The sequence below is a fragment of the Lithobates pipiens genome, unplaced genomic scaffold (genome assembly GCF_037356315.1).
Source record: "Lithobates pipiens isolate NorthernLeopardFrog02 unplaced genomic scaffold, aLitPip1_a1.2 Scaffold_28, whole genome shotgun sequence".
In the NCBI taxonomy this organism is placed as follows: domain Eukaryota; kingdom Metazoa; phylum Chordata; class Amphibia; order Anura; family Ranidae; genus Lithobates; species Lithobates pipiens.
Window position 1 is genome coordinate 57,116,369 of NW_027507789.1, and position 24,510 is coordinate 57,140,878.

The 24,510-nt window shown below is 44.6% G+C and overlaps 1 protein-coding gene across 2 annotated transcripts in view; it reads left to right on the forward strand.

Annotated features, from left to right (window-relative positions):
• Positions 1–5,878: 5,878 nt before the first annotated feature.
• SEPTIN9 (septin 9) overlaps positions 5,879–24,510 on the forward strand; it is a 381,698-nt gene continuing 363,066 nt past the window's right edge. The window contains exon 1 of one of the 2 annotated variants that reach the window (XM_077459257.1): positions 5,879–5,963. In XM_077459257.1, the coding sequence (XP_077315383.1) occupies positions 5,885–5,963 (79 nt within the window). In that variant the 5' untranslated portion in view covers positions 5,879–5,884. Of the gene's footprint in view, positions 5,964–12,420; positions 12,582–24,510 lie in introns of those variants that run through there. The other variant, XM_077459258.1, reaches the window with a different exon arrangement.

Genomic DNA, 24,510 nt, shown 5'->3' on the forward strand with positions numbered 1-24,510 from the left:
CTATTTCCCTTTTTTATTTCATTGTCATTTATACAGCAATCAGTGCTATACAAATGCAGTGATTCCTGTGTAAATGACACTGGCAGTGAAGGGGTTAACCAGTGGGTGGCAGTGTAGGGGTTAAGTGTTCCTAGGGGTGTGTTACTAACTGTTGGGGGCTGGGCTTTCTTTTAGTGAACACTGATCTCTGCTCCAATCACATGGAGCAGAGATCAGCGTCACTTCTTGCTAGGCAGAACGGGGAGATGCTGTTTACAATGGCATCTCCCAGTTCAGCCGCCCCGTGAGACGATCGCGGGTATGCCCGCAGCGATCGAGTCCGCGGGACCCACAACCGGACTCATGGGGGTCCCGGCCAGCACGTCGATGGCAGGGCGGCATTTAAGATTGGATGTACCTGTACGCCAATATGCCTGCCCGTGCCATTCTGCCAACGTACATCGGCGTGCGCTGGTCGGGAAGTGGTTAAGTAGAGAGCGGTGACTATCATGACTATCACTGCTCTCTGCTCTTCCCCCCCCCCCCCACGCGCTTTCTAGAGTTTTGAAATATGGAGGGGGTGGGAGCAGCCAGGTGCCAATTCAGGGTTGTGGGCAGATCCCGACCAAATTTTTGCAGTCTTTCCCCAGTCTGGACCGGCTCTGGGATCTCACCCGACAGCGGGCTTTAGCCTGCTGTCTACTGAAAATGGGTCACTGGAGTGCAGAATTAACTAATTTGGCTTCTTTGGCTGTACGTCTCCTTTAAGGCTTAAAACCAGGCAGATATAAAAGGCACAAAAAAGTATGTATTCATTAAAGTGATACTAAAGTTTTGTGTGGAGCTGCAGTTCAGCCCTGCCCCTCTCTCTCCTGATTGGCGAACTGACTTTGAATGACAGCAGCCGGAGCTAATAGCACCACTGATGTGTCTCAGCCCATCAGGAGGGAGAGCCGCAGATAGTCAAGGCACTGGTGCACATTGCTGGATACAGATGGGGCTCAGGTAAGTATTAGGGGGGCTGCTACACACAGAAGGCTTTTTATCTTAATGCATAGAATGTAGATCAAAAAGGCATTGTGTTCACAAAGCTCTGACGTACACCAGCCCCTCTGCTGCTCACCTTGTTACTTACTACAAAGTTCCAGTATCAGTGCCTGTTCACACCACAACGTGTGCATTTTTTGCTCGTTCCAGTATGTTACCACTGCCAAACTCATGGGAAAGCAGGAAAAAAAAGACAGGAAGCACGACTTTTAAAATTGTGCTGCACCAAACTGTGGGGGTTATTTCCGAAAGGCAAATCCACTTTGCACTGCAAGTGTACTTGAAAGTTCACTGAAAATGCACTTGGAAATGCAGTCACTCTAAATCTAAGGGGTAGATCTGAAAGAGGGGAAGCTCTGCTGATTTTATCATCCAATCGTGTGCAAGCTAAAATACTGTTTTTTATTTTCCTTGCATGTCCCCCTCGGATCTACAGCGACTTTACTTCCAAATGCACTTGCAGTGCAAAGTGGATTTTCCTTTAGTAAATAACCCCCTGTGTGTTACTGTGCTATGCGCTCTTGTGGCCACAAGGCATGCGCATTTCTAGATAAGTTTGGAGTTCCATTACTAATTAATGGCTCCCACGCACATCTAACGGCAGCACATTCTTGTGCAGTGCGGGAAATGCGCATGGAAACACGTGTTTCTCATTCCACAGTTGGTATGATTGGGCCCTCATTCTGCTCATGAATCATCTCAGTCTAGGCAAAGTCACTGGAATGGAATTTGTAGTACAGCTAAAGTTATAACCCCCTGTCCATTTGGTTTGTCACATGTGTCCCATTGGGGGGATACTAAAGACAGATTAAAAAAAAAAAAAAATAACAAACATGTTAAAATTACCCATTCCTGGCCCATTCCTTCTGTCGATTGCCCCAATAGCAAGCAGCTCCTGAGCTGTTGCTCTGTATCCATTCACACATGGAGCGCAGCGTGGCCCCACCCCTGCTGTCATATTGGCTCACTGACTGTGATTGACAGTAGCAGGAACCAATGACTCCCCCTGCTGTCTCAACCAATGAGGAGGAAGAAACCCGGAAGAGCCACTGAAGGTTTTTTACCTTCATGCAGCATGAAGGTAAAAACCCTGAACCTTTACAACCACCTAAACCACTTCCGGCTTGGCCTATAGCAGAATGACAGCCGGGTGGTGGTTCTGTTATCCTGACTGGGCGTCATATGACGTCAAGCAGGATAACATGCTGGAGCACACCGGCGGGGGCGCATGCCCGCGGGGGCACACAGCGCTGCAATCAATGGTGCTGTGTGTCAGTCTGACACACTGCATCTCCAATCGTAGTATGGAGCCTCTGACGGAGACTCCTTACCATGTGATCAGCTGTGACCAATCACAGCTGATCATTGCGTGAACCAGGAAGTGCCGGCAAACGGCATTCCTCAGTTCACACTGACAGGGAGAGCCGATCAGCGTTTCTCCCTGTCAGGGGGTCTGTGCTGATAATCAGCACAATGATTATCAGCACAGCTCCATCAGATGTGCCACCGCAACTTTCAATAAGTGCCCATCAGCTGCCAGTCAGTGCCCCATCAGAAACTAATGTTAGTGCCCAAATCGGTGTCAATCAGTGTCCATATCAATGCCAATCAGTGCCACTACAGTGCCAATCAGTGCCCCGCAGTAACACCTGTTTGTTTAGAACACAATGACGTACGACGGGACTAGAAAAGGAAGTTTAATAGCCAGTAGCCAATAGCTTCCCTTGCGTAGTTTACGTCGGAATAGCATACAGACGAGCGGTTTTCCTGATAGAAATTGATCCCGTCTGAAAGATTTAAAACGTTCTATTTCTAGGCCCGTCAGAATAAAAAAAAAAAAAAGTCAGATAAAGCCCACACACGATCGGAATATCTAATGAAATGATTCCGTCTGACCTTTTCTGATAGAAAGTCCAGTCGTGTGTACACGGCATAAGAGTTAGGCCCCATTCACACTTCACTTCAAAACGTGCAATGCATTTGAGTGCCATTCATTCACGTGACAGAATCCTTCTGCAATTGCGGCAAAACTCACTTTTTTGAAGCTTATTGCCCAAAAAGGAGCAGGAGCTTCTTTCGGCCGACAAACTCGCATAGGGCATCCTATTGAAGTAAATGCGCAACGTGTGGAGTAAAAATCACCCACGCAGGAACGTGAGTTCTCGCTAAGCAGAGTGTGAATGGGGCCTTAGTGAAGGGTTCACTTTAATAAATTTGAATGTATATAGGGGGTAATTTACGAAAGGCAAATTCATATTGCACTGCAAGTGCAAACTACAAGTGCAAAGTGCACTTGGAAGTAAAGTCACTGTGGATCTGAGGGGGACATGCAAGGAAAATAAAAAAAACAGCATTTTAGCTTGCACATGATTGGATAATAAAATCAGCAGAGCTTCCCCTCATTTCAGATCTACCTTAGATTTACAGCGACTGCACTTCCAAGTGCACTATCAGTGCAATTTCATTATGTAAAGACAAAGCAGTCCCGTCTGAATGTGAAAGGATTATCTACGGTTGCCAGCCTGTTAAAATAACAGAAAACACCTGTTATGCCAGTTTGCCTTCTCCCGGCTTGCTTATTAATGTCTTGCAGAGCACAAAACAGTACTTTTACCTTTATAACCAATTTAACTCTACTCTATCCCCTCAAACTACTTTCTGTTCATTGAACAATACATCTTTGCTTGCAACATGTAAATTATGTATATTATGTTTTGTAGTGTATATGTCACATTTATAGTAAGCTTTTATTATACTGTATCTATGGTCAAAATGTATAATCATTTCCAGAATGGATTTCAATTATTTCTAACCTACTTCTATTAACCTGTTCACAGCCGCCCCATGCAGATATACTGCGGCAGAGTGGCCACTCTGCACCAGATCACATACTAGGTACATAGTTACATAGTAGGTGAGGTTGAAAAAAGACACAAGTCCAACCTATAATCGGGCACTTCCAGTTCTGGGGCACGCACGTGCCCCACCAGCGACCCTCTCCTGCTGTGATTAGACACAGCAGGAGCCAATCAGCGGGTCTGGCAGATGTTTGGGAGATAGGCAGAACGGCGGTCTGCCTATGTAAACAAGGCAGGCCGCCAGGGGCATTGCTATGGGGTGGCTATTGGGGCTATAGCCCCGAATATGGGGCCCATAGCCCTGATTCTCTTGCTGCATTGTCCCTGACTAACCAGCAGGATGCGGCTGCTGCGGCAGGGGGGCTGGCTGCATGAGAGAGGTGGAGGAGAGGAGAGAAGCGAACGAGCGGACGAGCAGAGATGACATCTCTCTTCACCAGCTCCACATCAGCGCTCTTCACAGCTGGGCCTCTTCAATTTTGGAACGAGGATCGGCGAGCAGCAGAGAGATGACATCATCTCTCGCTGCCTGCCACACATCAGCGCTCTTCACAGCCGGGCCTCTTCAATTTGGGAGCGAGGAGTGGCGAGCAGCAGAGAGATGACATCATCTCTCGCTGCCCGCCACACATCAGTGTTCTTCACAGCCGGGCCTCTTCAATTTGGGAGCGAGGTGCAGCGAGCAGCAAAGAGATGACATCATCTCTTGCTGCCCGCCACACATCAGCGCTCTTCTGCCCTCACAGTGCAGTGGAGTGGAAGTCACGTGCTTCCTGTCATCATGGAGCTCCACTTTGCAGACAGACCCCCTTGCTTCAATGTCTGATTCTGCAGTATGGTGAGTTGAACCACTTCATTGTATATTAGAATGTAACGATAGAAATAATGCACTTCCATCACCCTGACACCATATCAACCATTATGCCATGATGATTGAAGCACCAACACCAGCCATCGCCCGTAAAAAAAACAACGCCCCCCCCCCCCAACGGGCATGCAAAAAGGTTCGTGACCGCTGCTCTGGGCTCTAGCCCCAGATCTTATTCAGACCTAGCAACACCCCTGCAGACCGCCATTCTGTGACAAGGGAAGGCAGATATCTTGTGTATCTGCTAAGCAGGAACACGGATCTCTGCCTTCCCACAGTGCAACCACTCCCCCCCCACACACAGTTAGAAAGCACTCTCAGGGAACACAGTTAACCCTTTGATTGCCCCTGACGTTAACCCCTTCCCTGCCAGTGTCATTAGTACAGTGACAGTGCATATTTTTGTAGCACTGATCACTACTTTAGTATCACTAGTCCCAAAAAGTGTCAGTTAGGTGTCTGCCACAATATCGCAGTCCTGCTATACACTGATCGCCGCCATTACTAGTAAAAAAAAAAAACAATTTCACACAGTTTGTTAATGCTATAACTTTTGCACAACCCAATCAATTTACGCTTATTGGGATTTTTTTAGATAAAGATATGTAGCAATATACATATTGGCCTCAACTGATCAAGAAATTAGATTTTTAAATTTTTTTCATTGGATATGTTTTATAGCAGAAAGTAAACAATATATATATATTTTTTTCAAAATTGTCGGCCTTTTTTTGTTTGTAGCGCAAACAAAAACCGCAGAGGTGATCAAATACCACCAAAAGAAATCTCTATTTGTGGGAAAAAAGTACAAACATTTTATTTGGGTACAGCATTGCATGTCCGTGCAATGAACAGGTAAAGTAACCCAGTGTCGTAGCGCAAAAAAATGGCCTGGTCATAGGGGGGTTAAATCTTCCGGGGGTTAAAGTGGTTAATCTGAACAATCTTGTGAAGAACACATTTACTTCCTTGAATTCTGTGACATTTATTCACTATATCGTGTGAATAAGCACTGCTGTGCCGCCCATTCCACAGAGCCTGCCTTCTAAACTACAGAGGACTCCTGAGGGGAGGAGTTTCAGGAGGCGGAGTCATTACAGGAAAGTAAACAGCAGAGGAGCAGCTGCAAAGCATGCTGGGAATCCAGGAAGTTGTGGAAAGAGATGACCAGCAGACAGGCAGCACTCACAACAGGAAAGGAGATTTTTCAAGTAAGCCTATATTCAATATTGGATTGTTACAAATAACTATTGTGTGTATTCTTATTACAATGCTGATATTATAAAATGAAAGTGTTAAAAATAGACAATACAGGATGTGTGCAGCTGCCTTTCTAAGCCATGCTATACTTGTCTTTGCTTCTTTCTTATTTCGTTTCCCTTTGTAAGACGACATTCACATGGACACATATAGTTTCCTGTGTTCAGAGGCATCTACATGCCAACTCTGGATGTAGCAACACTGCTCTATGGCCAATCCGGTCTGCATGTGACCAAAACTCTGCAGAAGGACCGACCCTGGATGCATGATGGCTACATCCAGGGTCAGTCAGAGGCTGTATTCACAACTGAGCTGTATGCAGCTGTCTACAGATATAATCACATGCAAGTTATACAATAGAATATACCTGCAGTTAGGGACAGATTATGATCAAGCAGCTTGCATTGATGATCATCTATCATGGGGTCCCCAAACTTTGGCCCGCTGCAAGATTTTATGCTGCCTGCCTCTGCTGATGTAAGGGGGGACTCTGACGTGGACCTGGATGTAAGAGCCCTTTCACACTGAGCCACCCTGGGCGTCGGCCTTTACCATAGTTTTTGTGGCGCTATTCGGCCGCTAGCGGGGTGCTTTTAACCCCCACTAGTGGCCGAAAAAGGTTTAAAACCACCCGAAAGGCGCTGCTACAGTGGCCCATTGCCGAAGGTTCGGCGGTGCTGCCCATTGATTTCAATGGGCAGGGGCACTTTAGGAGTGGTGAGTTCACCGCTCCTAATGTGCTCCAAAGAAGCTGCTGGCAGGACTTTTTTCTGATGCCCTGCCAGCACGCTGCTCTAGTGTGAAAGCCCTCGTGCTTTCACACTGGAGTGAAAGGGGTCTTAGAGGGGACTCTGATGTGGAGCTGGTTGTAAGAGGGGACTCTGATGTGGATCTGGATGTAAGAGGGGACTCTGATGTGGACCTGGATGTAAAAGGGGACTCTGATGTGGACCTGGATGTAAGAGGGGACTCTGATGTGGACCTGAATGTAAGAGGGGACTCTGATGTGGACCTGGATGTAAGAGGGGACTCTGATGTGAACATGGATGTAAGAGGGGACTCTGATGTGGACCTGGATGTAAGAGGGGACTCTGATGTGGACCTGTATGTAAGAGGGGACTCTGATGTGGACCTGTATGTAAGAGGGGACTCTGATGTGGACCTGGATGTAGGAGGGGACTCTGATGTGGACCTGGATGTAGGAGGGGACTCTGATGTGGACCTTGATGTAGGAGGGGACTCTGATGTGGACCTGGGTGTAGGCGGGGACTCTGACGTGGACCTGGATGTAAGAGGGGACTCTGATGTGGACCTGGATGTAAGAGGGAACTCTGATGTGGACCTGGATGTAGGAGAGGACTCTGATTAGACCTGGATATAGGAGGGGACTCCGATGTGCACCTGGATGTAAGAGGGGACTCTGATAGGGACTGTCATGTAAGGTGGGACTCGAATGTAAGGGGGCTTTAATGAAGACTCTGATGTAAAGGGGCTCTAAAAAGGGCTATGATATAAACGTGCCTGAATGTAAGAAGGGACTCTGATGAGGACTGTCATGTAAGGGGAACTTTGATGTAAGAGTGCTCTGATGGAGACTCTGCTGTAAAGGGGCTCTGATGTAAAGGGGTTCTGATGGAGACTCTGATGAGCTCAAGTTTATTTGAAATATCTTGACTTTGTTTTCCTGAAGTTTTTTTTTTTTACTGTAGTTCTAATTCATATGCAGATTTAAAAAAAAAATACAAATAAAAAGGTATTTATTCGTTTATAAAATTGATTTTCTTTATTTTTTGGCCCATGAATGTATGAAAAATATATGATGTGTCCCTCATACTAAAATGTTTGGAGAGCCCGATCTATCCTCAACCACAAGTAATAACCTCATAGAGGAGATTTACTAAAACTGGTGCACACAGTATCTGGTGCAGCTATGCATGGTAACCAATCAGCTTCTTCAGCTTGTTCAATTAAAGTGGATGTAAACCCACTCTCCTCCTTTCTAAACTACTGTCATAGTGGTTATCTAGAAGGATATGCATGCCTCCTGCATGTATCCTTACCTGTCAAATGTCTCCCCTCTGTCTGTTATGAGACCCGAAAAACTGCAGATTCTGTGGGTGGGTCTGTTGTCTGGAGCTTGGTGGGTGGAGTCGTGATGACAATAGACTCCCCGTCCATCTCTACACTCCCCTTGTGAACATGCATTTTCTCCTGTGTATTTCTTACACTGAACTTCTGTTATGATCACTAACATCCAGTGAAAACCCAGAAAGGCCACCACATGACTTCAGCTTGCCCAATCATGCTGAGGGGTGGAGCAGCCAATCCTGGGAGAGCTGGAGAAGAAAGGAAGGGGTGTTGGAAGTACACAGAATGTCTCTCTCAGGCTCCTGCATGAGATAAGGAAATCACCTGACACTACAGCAAGGTGGAGAAACGACTACTACCCTGTTTCCCCTAAAATAAGACCTAGCATGAGTGTCGGTGATGGCTGCAATATAAGCCCTACCCCCCAAATAAACCCCATCCTCTTTCCCCAAAAATAAGCCCTACCCTGAGAATAAGACATAGAAGGACTTTAACTAGGGCTTATTTGGGGGGTAGGGCTTATATTGCAGCCATCGTCGACAATCACGCTAGTTCTTATTTTAGGGGAAACGGTATTTCTATTAGTGTGTCAGTTTTTATCTTGCTGAAAAAAGATAAGAGGACTGGTCAGAGCTGGAAAGACTGGGCATAGATGACATAAAAATCCTATACTGTACAAGGTGTAAGCCTTAATTTATAATATATATTATATATTTTTCGGGCTTACATCCACTTCAAGCTTTGACAGTAAAACCTATACGGTGGTTGGTTACTATGCACAGCTGCACCAGATTCTGTGTGCCCCAGTTTTAGGAAATCCCCCCCCCCTCCCCCCGCCAATCTGCCATTATGTACGAACATCTGGGCAGATGGTGAGCAGTAAAAAGGTGGCCAGACTGCCCAATTTTACTGCCCCAGAACTGCACACCAAAAGTCTAAAAAGGCACACAAACTGTTGCAGTTTAAAATAGAAATGCAAGGCAAAATGTGTGTGTGTGATGTATTTTTCTTATTTTATTTATACACATTATAAATACTTTTTTTTTTTTTAGAATAGAGGTTATGATCACAGAACCTCTGTTCTTAGCTGCATTGGGCTGTGTTCACACTAGTGTGACTTGTTATGTGACTTTGGAGTCTGGACACATAAACTCCTATGACAAGTCACAGCCCATTGATTTCAATGGCACCTGTTCCAATCTTAAAGTCGCATCGACTTTGAAAAGTTTCCTGCACTACTTGTATGCAACTTTCTAGCAACTTAAGTGCCAGAGAGTGTAAAGTCACATCAAAGTTGCGCTTCAAAGTCACACTAGTGTGAACAGAGCCTAAGGGGCTTAGAGAGGTGGGGGTAGAGACTATGGGGGTGACAGTAATACACTGATCTTCCCAGTGAAGAGCTGTGCAGCAGAAGGATATATCAGCAGCACAAGTCTTGGCCATCGGAAGACAAGCAGGCTGTTCTTCCAGCTCAGCCAGAAAACTGACCACACTGGGATGGATGTGCTCTCCTGCCTAGTGTTGTAAGTTTGCAACAGGAAAGCAGGGGAAATGGCTGGATCATCAGGTATTTCATGCAAAGGAATAAATACAAAGAGAACAGCATGCTTTTTGACACAAGTACATAACAGACACATGCCAGATAGCAAAGATAACTTGCCACACATTTGTGGCAGTGTTGAATTGTAAGTCTGTTAAAGTGGAGGGCCACCCTGAAAAAAAAAATACATTAAAAATTAGAAAAAAATCAGAAGAAAAAAAATGAAAAAAAAATATTTTTTTAACTTACCAGAAATGCCTGTTGCTAGGCACATTGTCCTAATCTGCCTCTTCCTCCTCCGCGGAGATCTTCTATCTTCTCTCCTCCGTGCGGCGTCTTCTGGGTAATGGGTCGCGCTGTGTTCTTGGAACTGTGTGTCCCAGAACACAGCGCGCCCCATTCACAAAGCACTGCGTGACTCACGCATGCGCAGTAGGAAACAGGCAGTGAAGCTACAAGGCTCCACTGCCTGTTTCCCTTAGCCAAAATGGCGGCGCCGGGACCCGAGAGCCGAGGGACGGGTCAGCCTCGGGTGGCCGACATCGCGGGCGCCCTGGACAGGTAAGTGTGCTTATTAAAAGTCAGCAGCTACAGTGTTGCAGCTGCTGACTTTTAAATTATTTTTTTTTTAAACCGGCCCTCTTTAACTTGCTGCACACTTTCACTGGCACATCTCACTTCATGCTGATCTGAGGAGCGACATGATGGGAACCTCTTTACCTACCTAATATAATACCTTGTATATCACTAGGTACACTATACGCTTTAACTATAGATACCTAGTTCCAATTATATAGGAACTAACGACTATCCTGGAAAATGAGGAGGACAGGTCTGTGGCATTATATGGGTGACAATGACCATGTGAAGGAGGACCATTCAGTGTGTTTCTATTTTGATGTTTTTGACTATTATCCGTGAGTGTTCCTGCTGAAACTTTTCCTGAAGAAGCGGGTTATCTCCTGCGAAACGCAAACTGCATTGAAATTACAGCAAGTCACTGTGCTCCACCATAGGGAAGCCACCAAGAATCTGTATTCAAGGAGTCCTGGATGGTTTGGGTTGTTTTATGTGCAGCTTTTGTGTGTTTTGTATGTTTTTTGATATGTATACAAGTGCAATTTTTATTATACAATAAATATTTTTTAATACTTTTTACAAAAATTGGGTACCGTTATAGTTCTTATATTTAGTTTGTTAGGGTCCATATTTTTCCTAGCAAACTTGTCCATTGAAGTCAATGGGACTGCGCTGCAACTGTGAGCCAAGCACTTGTATTTGCAGCGTGTTACGTGTTATGCAAAAACACTGTTTGGAAAAAAAAAAGAAAGAAAGAGAACAAAAAAATAAATAAACAGTATCCAGGAGGCAACAGCATCACTCCCTGAATGCCTTAAAACTGCTTCTTTACGACCCTCTAACTGCTTGCCGTCTGCCCACCGTCAAATGATGAGGATGGTGTGGCTCTCATTTTGGGACGGTGTCCCAGAAGGGGCGCTCTCGAGCGCTCACGGGGGCACACAGCGTGGCAGTCTCTGCCGCGTCGCCAGTGCCCTGATTACAATATTGGAAATTAGTGTCACAAATCAGTGACCACCATTGCCCACCAATGCCAGCTATCAGTGCCCACCAGTGGCAGCAATCAGTGCCCACCACTGCCCACAAGTGCCACCAATCGGTGTCCATTAGTGATGCCAGTCAGTGCTGGCAATCAGTGCCACCTATCAGTGCTGCCCATCAATGCTGTCAATCAATGCCCATCAGTAATGCCCATCAGTGTCACCCATCAGTGCCACCCATCAATGCCCATCAGTACCGCCTATGCGTGCTGCTTATTAGTTCCCATCAGTGCCGCCTATTAGTGCCCATCAGTGCCACCTAATAGTGCTCATCAGTGCCACATATCGGTGCCCATAAGTGCAGCATATTAGTGCCTCTTCATCAGTGCCACCTAATCAGTGCCGTAAATTGCTGCCTTATCAGTGCCCATAAGTGCCACCTCATCAATGCCCACCAGTTCAGCCTATCAGTGCCCATCAGTGCCGCCTCATCAGGGCACATCAGTGAAGGCGAAAAATTTCTTAGTTACAAAATTTACTGAACATTTTTGGTCTTTTTCTTTTTTTTGTAGGAAAAAAAAAAAACAGCAGTGATTAAATACCACCAAAAGAAAGCTCTAATTGTGTGAAGAAAATGATAAAAAATGTGTTTGGGTACAGTGTAGCACAACCGCGTAACTGTCATTCAAATTGCGACAGCGCTGAAAGCTGAAAAATGGCTTGAGCAGGAAGGGGGTGTAAGTGCCCGGTAGGCAAGTGGTTAAACAGCAATCCACGGTGAACTGCGGCTATGTGAGCCAGCGCTGTAACCTTTAGCAACTGATAAGACGGATAAGATTTCAATATACTAAACTATGGCCAAACTAGCCATTCTGATTGGTTTCTGTGAATTCCATAACAATCAAATGAGCTCAGAAACGGCACACTCTATAGACAAGCTGCTAAAATTCGAACATGATTCGACCCTCCGTGCCAATGAACTTCTCCTACAGCAGCAAAACAAACACTCTGTGAATAGGAGAACACTGGACTCATTGTTGCCTTTCTCAATCCTTGTCCTGCTACAGACTTTCCAGCTGTCAAGGGTTAACTCCTTGTGTGCCTGTAGGCTGGCGGCAAGGGTTAAAGATAGAGCTAAGCGTAAGGTGCCCGTCGTACCCTGTGTCTAGGAGTACGTTGGTGCATTCCATAACTGTGCACAAGTTCATTAAAGGTGTGTTCCTTCTACCAAATGGGAGTGTACTGGTTGTGAGTGAGTGTGTGTCTCTTGTCTGCTCTCCCCATTCTGTATTTGTCTCTCCTGGGAGGTCAGAATTCCCGCAGGATTGCAGTGGGAGAAAGTGCAAAGCAGTGGAGTGCCATGAGGAAGTCATCGACCTCAGGTAAGGAGACCTCCTTTCTTTGAACCCGTCACAAAAAAAACTCAAAAATAGCTCACAAAAGTTGCTTCCTTACACTGATGATCCTGTGTGTAATATTCATATTGAGAACCAGCAGATTAGTCATTAAAACAAGGGCGGGGGGGGGGGGGGGGGGGGGGTGATTTTATACTACAGCCACGATCTTGCATTCAGTTGGGGATGAAATTAAAGCTAAAAGCAATCTTTGTTTTGTATTTGCAGCTAATCATGTGTTGTACCCGGGTCTGAGAGCAGGTTCTCAATTTTTCGGTCGGAAAAAGTTCCGATCGGAAATTCCGATTGTCTGTAGCAATTTGCGACGTGCAAAAAAATCGCACACGCTCGGAAACAATTTGACGCACGCTCAGAAGGATTAAACTTAATTTTCTTGCCTCGTCGTAGTGTTGTACATCACCGCGTTCTTGACGGTCGAAAGTTCAGTGAACTTTTGGGCGACCGTGTGTATGCAAGCCAAGCTTCAGCAGAATTCCGTCGGAAAAACCATCCAAGATTTTTCTGATGGGAAAATCCGCTCGTGTGTACGCGGCATTAGGCTCTGATACCTAGAGCTTTACTTTATGATCGCTATAAATTCTTTGACTTTTATTATCCAACAGATCAAAACGATCGAATCAGCAAACAAAACGAATGGCCATAACTTCCCTTTACAATCAATTTCAATCGGCCAAGGTGCAAAATTATTGATGGATCAGCAGCAATTAGATATTGTTCATGAATTCAATCATATTTCAGATTATGAGATTGCATAAAAACTGCTATGTGATCAACAACTTACATTCGTATCTTCCCACTGCCAATCAAAATCCACTTCCCTATGTTTGTCACGATCTAATCAATATAGATTGATTATTCCTATCAGGAGTCAGTTGGAAAATAAATTGATCATTTATCAAAGTGTGTATGGTCACCATTACAAGTATCAGCATAGCTCCCAACTGTCCCTGATTTCGGGGGACTGTCCCCGATTTGGAGCAATGTCCCTCTGTCCCTCCTTCCTCCTCATTTGTCCCTCATTTTGGTCTGATCTATATAGTTATATATAAAATGCACTTTTTATCTATCAAAAAGTGTTTTCCAGCACGAAACCTTTCATCTGATTTCTAAATTGCTGCATTTGTAAATTCCAAAAGCCAATATAAAGGAAAAGTAGTGGTAAAAAAAGCACTTGCGGGTTTAACCAATCTTGTTTTTTTTTTTTTATATACAATTCTCCTTTAAGGGGGCGTGGCAAGGAGTATGTCCTATGCCTGCATACTTTTGCTGATAGGTGTCCCTCATTCCCATTTCAAAAAGTTGGGAGGTATGGATCAGTGAAAATAGCTATTCTATTCTGCTACTCACATGGTATATTCTATGTAAGTGGAAGTGGCTTGTAATTACTGAGCTTAACTACTGACCTCGGAGCAAAGAGGAGGGAAAATGACAGATATTAAGGTTCATCAGCAGGAAATATTGAGAAAGAGCTAAAGGGACTCCTATAAATTAAAGCTTTTGCTAGATATAAATAGTGCTGCCTTTATAAAATATCCACGGGCTTATTAAATCCAAAATCCAGGCAAAAACAATATTGTTTAATTACAAGAGGGATGTGTATTCTTCAATCTCGGTGTGCTTTGTATATTTCTTCCAGATCTGTGTAGTAATCCAGTGTAAAACGTTTCCTCTGTGTAGGAGCTTCCTGTAATAAAGACCAGTCGCCTCTGCTCTCTCTCCTTGTGCAGGGTGGCTGGTCTTGTCTCCGCCCCTTCCTCTTTTTTTCTACTGGCAGATTGTTGTGGGAGGAGCTGCCGGTTTTTTACCCACAGCTCCCTGCGCAGACTATGAACAACACAGGGATGATGTCACTGCCACTTTTACAAGGTGATATCTGGGTTTGGAAATTTATTTGGTGCAGGTAAAGTGGATTTTTATCCACTTCTTCCTGCGGAAGAATATACAGTAAAACCTTGAAATGAGAGTGTCTGAGATTGAATTGGTTGATTGATTGATTGTGATTGGATTGAGATTGGATTGAGAGTGTTTTGCAAGACAAGCAAAATTTGTTTATAAAATTTGACTTTTTGATTTGATAAAGCAATGTCTTGATATACAAGTAGTGTCATGTCAGAACTAAGCATAAAAGAGAAGAGAGGCTCCTCTAAGGCCGCGTACACACGCGGGGACTGTTCGCCCAACTTTGTCCGCTGAACAGTGTTTCGGCGGACAGTCCGCTCGTGTGTGGGCTTTCAGCGGACAGTTTCAGCAAACAGTCCGCTGAACAAGGTTTTTCGGAAATTCCGAAAAACTGTCCGCTGAAACTTTGTTTCAGCGAACAGTCCCCTCGTGTGTAGGCTTGTTTGTCAAACTAAGTTCCGCGCATGCTCAGAAAGGATTTACACGCCGAAGTTTGCATTGCAGTGTATAGGACGTCGTTTTCTAGTCCCGTCGTACGTGCCGTTCACGTCATCGCGCACGGTTTCAGCAAACTGTTCGTTCGTCGTGTGTGGGCAAGTCCGTCCATGCTAATTTTGAGCGGACTGTTTGCTGAAACTGTTTGACGGACAAAGTTGGGCGAACAGTCCCCGCGTGTGTACGCGGCCTAAGTGTAGCAATATGGTTACATTTAATGAAGGTACAACATTTAGCAACTCACATGGTTGATGAGTAAAACAGGCACATCTAGGTATACAGGCATTTGGGGTAAGGTTGTCCACTTGGACTCTCCTCCGTACCGACATAGACGTCATCCCTTCCACGCTGCACTCCATGAGCGCTTCAAGTTTCGCTTTCAGATCGCTCTACTGCAGGGTAGTCTTCCCGGTCACAATTACAGACTGACAACGGTGAGAACCAGTGGGGCGGAGGATGTGGGGCGGAGGATGGTCTATGTGGACAGTTTTATCCTGGATGCCTGCATACGTTTAATCTTTTTAATCATCAACTATGGGAGTTGCTAAATGTTGTATTCCAGCACAGCGCCAACTTCCTCACTGACTACAACAACCAGGTGCACAGGATAAGGTGGCACAGCCAGACCATGCTGCCCAGGATCCAGTACCTGCACTCCCTCGACCTCGCCCTGCACCTCAGTGAGTGAGAAAGCTCCATCTTCTCTGTACACCAGCCCATCTTCCCTAGGACCAGGGACCCCATTTCCAGGTCATGCCGGCCAGCAGGGCTGTCACCAGCTGCCCTATGGTGCCAGAATAGGGGAGGGGGGCAGTGAAATCCAAATCCCCAGTCTCTTGTGGATGGAGTTGTGTGTGTGTGCACCAGTACAAGCACTGGGTGGCTGAAGGCCCAGGGATTTACCACCAGCGTAGGATGGTTAGGCAACAGTACCAGTGTAGGATGGTGCAGCAGTACCAATGTGTGGTGGCTGGAGTGGGGGTGGGGTAGCAGTACCAGCACGGGGTGGCAGGAGCATGGGAGCAGTACCAGCGTGGAGTGGATGGAGAAAGGTGGTGGGGGTGGGCTAGCAGTACCAATGTGGGGTGGCTGGAGGACGGAGGTACAGCAGTAACAGCATTGAGGATGGGGGTGGGAGGGTTGCCAAAATGCATCTTCATCTATATAGACAAAAATTCTTACACTAGCCCTACCAGCACCCCTTTGCAAATGCTAATATACCTCCCCCCAGCATAGGTGGTACCAGCCACATGAGTATGCACTGCTTAGCTCCTCATCACTCTCTTCTCCTTGGGCCTGAACAGAAGTGTTCAGCAGAGCCAGACCTGTGCATGGTTCCAGAGGGCAACCTTGTATAGCCGACCACCATTGTATGTATGTTAGCTTTTCGTTTTTTTTTGGCTGTCTATGATAGACATTTGTTTTACTTCAAAAGTAAACCTGTCAAATCTGAGAAATTCAGACATAACGTACGCCGAAAAATATATAAGCAGAGGTTACTCTCAGTGAAAACAGAACGTCAAAACAATCAGTAGATCCAGGGATAAAGAAAGCTGATGTTACAAGTAAAACTTGTGGGTTTTTTTTTGTCAAATCTGAGCTTGGCCCCACCTCTTCCATCTTCCAATTGGGCAATAAATGTGATTGTCAGCCTCAGTGACTAATAGAGAGGCTTGACAGATGGAAGAGGCAGATTCAAGCGCAACTTTTTCAGCAGTCTGGCTTTGCACGTAACTAAAGCTGGCTGCATGCATTTCTAGATCCACGGATTGTTTTCATATGAGATTATCACTGAAGCTAACCTCTGTTTAAGTATTTTTTTTTCTAGCATGTGATCAGTTTTATAGCTCAGATTTCTGATATGTGTGCTTTAAAGTGTGTCTAAAGAGTTTTCTTTTAACCACGTGCTTACTGGGCACCTAAACCCCCCCCTCCTGCCCAGACCAATTTGCAGCTTTTAGCGCTGTCACTCTTTGAATGATAATTGCGCGGTCATATAACACTGTACTCAAATTACATTTTTATCATTTTTCCCCACAAATAGAGCTCTCGTTTGGTGGTATTTGATCACCTCTGGGTTTTTTAGTTTTTGTTAAAAAAATAAATAAAAAAGAACAATAAAAAAAAAAATACAAATCCGTTTTATATTTTGTTAATAAATTTTGTAAACAGGTAATTTTTCTCCTTCATTGATGTACGCTGATGAGGCTTCACTGCTGGGCACTGGCAGGCTGCACTGATGGGCACCGGTAGGCTGCATTGATGGGCACTGATAAGGCGACACTGATGGGCACTGATAAGGCGGCACTAATGGGCACTAAAAGGCCGCACTGGTGGGCACGGATGAGGTGGCACTGGTGGGCACTGATAGGTGGCATTGGTGGACACTGAGAGGTGGGACTGATGGGCGGCACTTAAGGGCACTGATAGGTGGCACTGAAGGACAATAATAGGTGGCACTGATGGGAACTGATGGGTGGCAGTGATGAGCACTGATTGGCACTGGTAGATGACAATGATAGATAGCAATGCTAGGTGGCACTGATGAGGCACCACTGGTGGGCATTGATAGGTGGCACTGATTGCTGGCACTTATGTCCTGCTGGGCACTATTGGTGGGCACTGTGGGCATTGATTTGTGGCACAGGCAGGTGGCACTGGCAGGCGATACTGGTTGGCACATATGAGGTGGCTTTCGCTTCTTCCTCTTTGGGACCAATATCCATTCAACAGAAGCCGTTGATCGGCTTTTTTGAAAGTGAAAAGTAATGTGTCGCTCCCAAAGCAATATTTTTCGTACGATTTTCTGTGTGTACGGGGTTTAAATATAATATACCCTTAAATATACCCTGTCTTTTTTGGGTATGAAGGAACATGTGACCTTCTCCCAGGATCCAATGATTGGGCCTGTGCATTCAATCTCCAGGCTTGAACATTGTCACAAGAAGTAAGTGGAACTTCGCTCTCTCAATCAACATTGACTATTTTGAATCCTTATGCTGCTATGCTGTATTAGTACATACAGTTGTGCTCATATGTTTACATACCCTGGCAGAATTTATGATTTCTTGGACATTTTTCAGAGAATATGAATGGTAACACAAAAACTTTTCTTTCACTCATGGTTAGTGTTTGGGTGAAACCATTTCATAGCAATCAACTGTGTTTATTCTTTTTAAATCATAATCACAACATAAACTACCCAAATGACTCTGATCAAAAGTTTACATACCCTGGTGATTTTGGCCTGATAACATGCACACAAGTTGACACAAAGGGGTTTGAATGGCTATTAAAGGTAACCATCCTCACCTGTGATCTGTTTGCTTGTAATTAGTGTGTGTGTATAAAAGGTCAATGCGTTTCTGGACTCCTGACAGACCCTTGCATCTTTCATCGAGTGATGCACTGATGTTTCTGGATTCTGAGTCATGGGGAAATCAAAAGAATTGTGAAAGGATCTGTGGGAAAGGTAATTGAACTATAAAAAACAGGAAAGGGATATAAAAATATATCAAAGGAATTAAGAATGCCAATCAGCAGTGTTCAAACTCAAATCAAGAAGTGGAAACTGAGGGGTTCTGTTGAAACCAAACCATTGTCAGGTAGACCAACTAATATTTTAGCTACAACTGCCGGTAAAATTGTTCGGGATGCAAAGAAAAACCCACAAATACCTTCAGGTGAAATACAGGACTCTCTGAAAACATGTGGTGTGGCTGTTTCAAGATGCACAATAAGGAGGCACTTAAAGAAAGATGAACTGCATGGTCGAGTCGCCACAATAAAGCCATTACTACTCAAATGCCACAAAGTATCCTGCTTCAATACGTTAAACAGCACAGAGACAAGCCTCAAACCTTCTGGCACAAAGACTTTTGGAGTGATAAGACCAAAATTGAGCTTTTTAGCCACAACTATAAACGCTTCATTTGGAGAGGAGTCAACAAGGCCTATGATGAAAGGTACACCATTTGTACTGTGAAACACGGAGCTGGATCGTTGATTTTTTGGGGAAGTGGGAGCTACAAAGGCACAGGGAATTTGGTCAACATTGTTGGCAAGATGAATGCAGTATGTTATCAAAAAATACTTGGACATTCCAACACGACAATCATCCAAAACACAAGGCCAAGTCGACCTGTCATTGGCTACAGCAGAATAAAGTGAAGGTTCGGGAGTGGCCATCTCAGTCTCCTGACCTCAATATCATTGAGCCACTCTGGGAAGATCTGAACTGTGCAGTTCATGCAAGACAGCCCAAGAATTTACAGGAACCGGAGGCTTTTTGCCAAGAGGAATGGGCAGCTTTACCTTGGGGAAGATAAAGAGCCTCATCCACAAATACCACAAAAGACTTCAAGCTGTCATTGATGTTAAAGGGGGCAATACACGGTATTAGTAACTGGGGTATGTAAACTTTTGATCAGGGTCATTTGGGTAGTTTCTGTTGTCATTATGATTTAAAAAGAGTAAATGGCTTCAGCCAAACACTAACCATGAGTGAAAGAAAAGTAGATAGGAAAGTATATCATTCATTTAAGTTGCATGGCAGCAGCAAATGAGAACTTAGATATCTGTCTGCAGGTGTTTCATACCACTTCTTAGTAGCTTGTAACCCTATTGCTGTTGAGGAGCTATAAGTTCCAAAGTGTTCTGCAAGCTTTTGGTGGCCAACGCATTCTAGGATTATTAGTTCCATCCTTGCTCAAAAGGCAGCTGCAAAATCCATGTACTGTTGCTTTTTCATGCCTCTCACAGAGCTTTATTATAGTCTAAGGCCTCTTTCACACTGACGTCCCGTTCAGGCCCGCCTGTCAGTTTTTCAGGCGGACCTGAACGGGTGCTCCATAGAGGTCTATGGAGCGTCGGATGTCAGCGGTGACATGTCCGCTGACATCCGACCCGCTCCGATCCGAAAAAGTGTAACGGAGGAAAAAGCTATTTTTCCATCCGTCTGCGGATCGGGTGACGACGGGCACTGCGGTCCGTCGTCTTCCGATCTCCCATAGGGGAGAGCGGCGCTGTGACAGGTCCGTCCCTGCGCAGTGTGCAGAGACGGAGCTGTCATCTCCCTGCTCAGCGGGGATCGGCGGAGTGATCCCCGCTGAGCAAACGGACATCCATGGGGCGGATCAGAACTGATCCGCCCCGTGTGAAAGGACCCTTATAGGGAGTCTTCAGATGATGACTTTTTTTTTTTTTTAAAGGGGCAGTTTCCAGCTCTGCCATCCTTATCCTTACTTCAGTATTTAATGAATCAATGACCATATTCGTATGTCTCAGGACCGCTGATATACACATGCTTGTTCTGGACCAGTGACTTGAATAGAAGGATCAGGATGACAGCCCTGGAGCATCTCCATATTTCTTTCCAGACAGATTCCTTTAACCAGACATGGACATTGTGTATTGAAGGATGATCAGAGCAAGAGAAAATGAAAGCCCCTTATACACAGGCCTAATGTTGGGAGACAACGTCTGGTTCAAATGGTTAGTACAGCGGCTCCGATCGGAGCTGTCAGTTTTTTTTTCATGAAACCCACTGAAATGCAAAAAGAAGTGTGTTGTTGAGTGTCAGTAACTCTGGTGGTTGGCTGTGTTCATATTGTTGTATCATCATTTGAATACATCACAGCTTTATTTGATGAAGGAGACATTTGATAGCATGATAGCGGTAAAAATCATTCCACCACCAATGTGAGTAGATGATCCAACTTCAAACTAATTTCTGAGCTATGAACATAGTTCATATTTAAAAGGCCTGATTTTTCAAATGTTGTTATTTATCTTATCCAGTAGTTAAACCCCAGAGATGTAGTAGGGGTTTTGTCCTCTACATTTATTAAACTTCAAGAAGATGAACAAGTCTTCATTGTAGTTCATTGTATTGTTGGAAAGCGATGGAAAGGACAAGTATGGGACAATACAACAATTTGTTTTTGAGGCAGGACAGAAATGGGTTTTCTAGCGTGGGACAGCAATGGGCTTCCTAAGACAGGACAAAACTGGGTTTTCTGAGGTGGGACAGTAGTGGGCTTCCTCAGAGTGGGCAGCTATGGGTTTTCTGAGGCAGAAACATAATGGGCTTCCTTGAGACAGGACAGCAACTAGTTACACTGGGGCAGAACTGCAATAAGTTTCTTGATGCGGGACAGTGATGAATTACTTTGAAGTAAGGTTAACAGCGGGCCTCCTAATGCAGGAGAACAAAGGGTATTCTGAAGCAGAATAGCAATGTGTTTCTTGAGGCAGGGTAGTAGTGAGTTTGCCATGAAAGGGCAACAATAGGTTTCCTGAGACAAGACAGCAATGGGTTACATTGGGGAAGGATTGTAATAGATTTCTTGAGGCAGAAAAGTTATGGATTTTCTAAGGAAGGACTTCCAAAGGCAGATTAGCAATGGGTTACCCTGTGGTAGAACATCAGTAGGTGTTTAGTAGAAGCCAAATTTCTTTCCAGCCATCGAAAATTGATTTATATATGGCTTGCAGCAATGAGCTTCTTGAGGCTAAAAAACAATGGGTTTCCCAAGGCAAGACAGCAATGGGTTATCAGGGAAGGGACAACAGTGAGTTTTTCTAGAGGTAGGGCAACAATGGGTTAACCTATATTAGAACATCAGTTAGTATCTCAAGGCAGGACAGCAATGGGTTTTCTGAGGCAGAACATTAATGGGTTTCCCAAGGAAGAACTGCAAATGGGTTTCCTGAGAAGGAAAGCTAGTTTTGTTTGAGGCAGGACAGCAATATCTTTCCTAAAGCAATGTGTATCTTAAGCAATTTCCATTTCTTTTTAATAAAATACCTTTGACACCTTTACATTAGCTAGTACCTGTAACAATAAACATCTTTTGTAGGGGGAAGTCATTTCTAAAACGCATGCTGCATCTATCTAACTATGGAAACACAATTGCTGTTAAATGTTAACCTGATGTAAAATGTGATCCTAGAGGTAAAATCAAATGAAAGGTTTATGACTGGCTGTAAATAACTGCAGTTATCTCAGGAACCTTGTATTGTTTACATTACAGAACTTAAAGATATGAGAAATCATATACTATGGGCATTGAAAAGAATTTCTTTGCACTTTGAGCTGTCAAGGCAATATGAGAAAAAAAAAAAAAAAGAGAACATACATATCATGTACATCTTCCATTTCCCATGTTTTATTCATTTAAAGCAGTATTCCGCTCAACAAAAATAAAAATTAAAAGCCAGCATCTACACATATTGCAGCTGCTGGCTTTTAACAATAGGACACTTACCTGTCCTGGAGTTCAGCGATGTCGGCACCGCAGCTAATGTGTCCATAAGCTGTCAGGTGTTGCCGCTGCCATTGTGGGTAAGGGTACTTGGCAGTGTAGCCTTGTGGCTTCACCCCGGGAACTCTACTGCACATGCGCGAGGCCCCGCTCCTCTCTCCTACTGGCACGGTGACAGGGAGGGGAGGAGGGAGGATGAGGGAGCCCCGCGGTGATGTCACAGGCTGCAGCCCGGACTTCTGGAAGTGGGATTAGGATACCTGTCAGAGACAGGTATCCTGTCACGTCCCCAAAAGTTGCCAATTGTGACACCGGAGGGGGAGAGGAGACAAATGGGCATAAGTTCCACTTTTAACCACTTCAGCCCCAGACCATTTTGCTGGCCAAAGACCAGACCACTTTTTGCTATTCGGCACTGCGTCGCTTTAACTGACAATTGCGTAGTCAAACGACGTGGCTCCCAAACAAAATTGATGTCCTTTTTTTTTCCACAAATAGAGCTTTCTTTTGGTGGTATTTGATCACCCCTGCGTTTTTTATTTTTTGCGCTATAAACAAAAATAGAGCGACAATTTTGAAAAAAACGCATGATTTTTTACTTTTTGTTATAATAAATATCCCCCAAAAATATACAAAAAGTTTAGGCCGATATGTATTCTTCTACATATTTTTTGTAAAAGCGGTTATTGATTGGTTTGCGCAAAAGTTATAGCGTTTACAAAATAGGGGATAGTTTTATGGCATTTTTATTAATATTTTGTTTTTACTAGTAATGGCGGCGATCAGTGATTTTTATTGTGACTGCGACATTATGGTGGACACATGAGACATTTTTGACACATTTTTGGGACCATTGTCATTTATACAGCAATCACTGCTATATAAATGCACTGATTCCTGTGTAAATGACACTGGCAGTGAAGGGGTTAACCAGTGGGTGGCAGTGTAGGGGTTAAGTGTTCCTAGGGGTGTGTTACTAACTGTTGGGGGCTGGGCTTTCATTTAGTGAACACTGATCTCTGCTCCAATCACATGGAGCAGAGATCAGCATCACTAGTTGCTAGGCAGAACGGGGAAATGCTGTTTACAACGGCATCTCTCCGTTCAGCCGCCCTGTGAGGCGATTGCAGGTATGCCAGCGGCGATAGAGTCCGCCGGGACCTGCGACTGGACTCACGGGGGTCCCGCCGGCAGGGTGCTCGCGATGGCAGGGCAGCATTAGAGATTGGATGTACCTGTACGCCAATATGCCTGCCCGTGCCATTCTGCCGACGTACATCGGCGTGCGCTGGTCGGGAACTGGTTAAACACACTGGAAGTACAGAAGAAAAACAGTTTCTGTGCCATAAATGTAGTGTGCTCCTATCTTCTTTTTTTACATTAAATCACAAGGAATTTTTGGCTCTGAATTTCCAAGCACATGGTGTCAGCCCTGCCTACTTAATGTCTGATACATTAGAAAGAACACAGACCTCTCCCCACATCATCATCTACATATTCCCTCCTTCTGCCCAGGCAGAGAGCACGGGAAGTTATCACTTATCAACCCATGAGATTTACAGAAAATGAACAGGCATTGTTTTTCACAAAACACTTTCAATATTATATTAAGCAGACCAAAAGGGAGCAACCAAAAGACATTTGTTGTTTGGAAACAATCATTTTAACAGAAATCTTTCCATAGGATTTTATGAGCATTTAGTCTAGTTTGAGCATATCAATTACTAGTAAAGGTCTCTCTTGTGAAATGCTCTGAGACTATTGGTCACTGCCACATTGGATGGGATGTCCTCAGCCCGAGAAGACTCCGAGCTATCACTGAAGCTAGACTTCACTCCTTCTGTGGCTGCTACATAAAAGCTTATGTAGGGAGGACTGGATGGGAAGGGTGCAGAAGCTGGGCCAGCACAGATAGTAATTAAAACCCCCACCCCAGAAGAGAAGAGGCTTTGACATGCAAGGAGGGGCTGTGCTAGGGAATTGACTAATCAAATGTGCTAGAATGTTCAAAGGCACGTTCCAGGTGAATGAAAAATTATTTATAAAAATAAAATTAAAAAACACATTGTAGTGTGCAGTCTGGATCATCCTTGCCCAACTGGCTATTTTCATTTTATAGGTAGTGGAGATAGTAGCCACACTGTAATTATAGCTTGATTGATGCCATCTAGCATATTTTTTTAGAGGGGCTTAGTTCCACTTCAAGCAAGTCTTTCTCAACCAGGGTGCCACGGGAC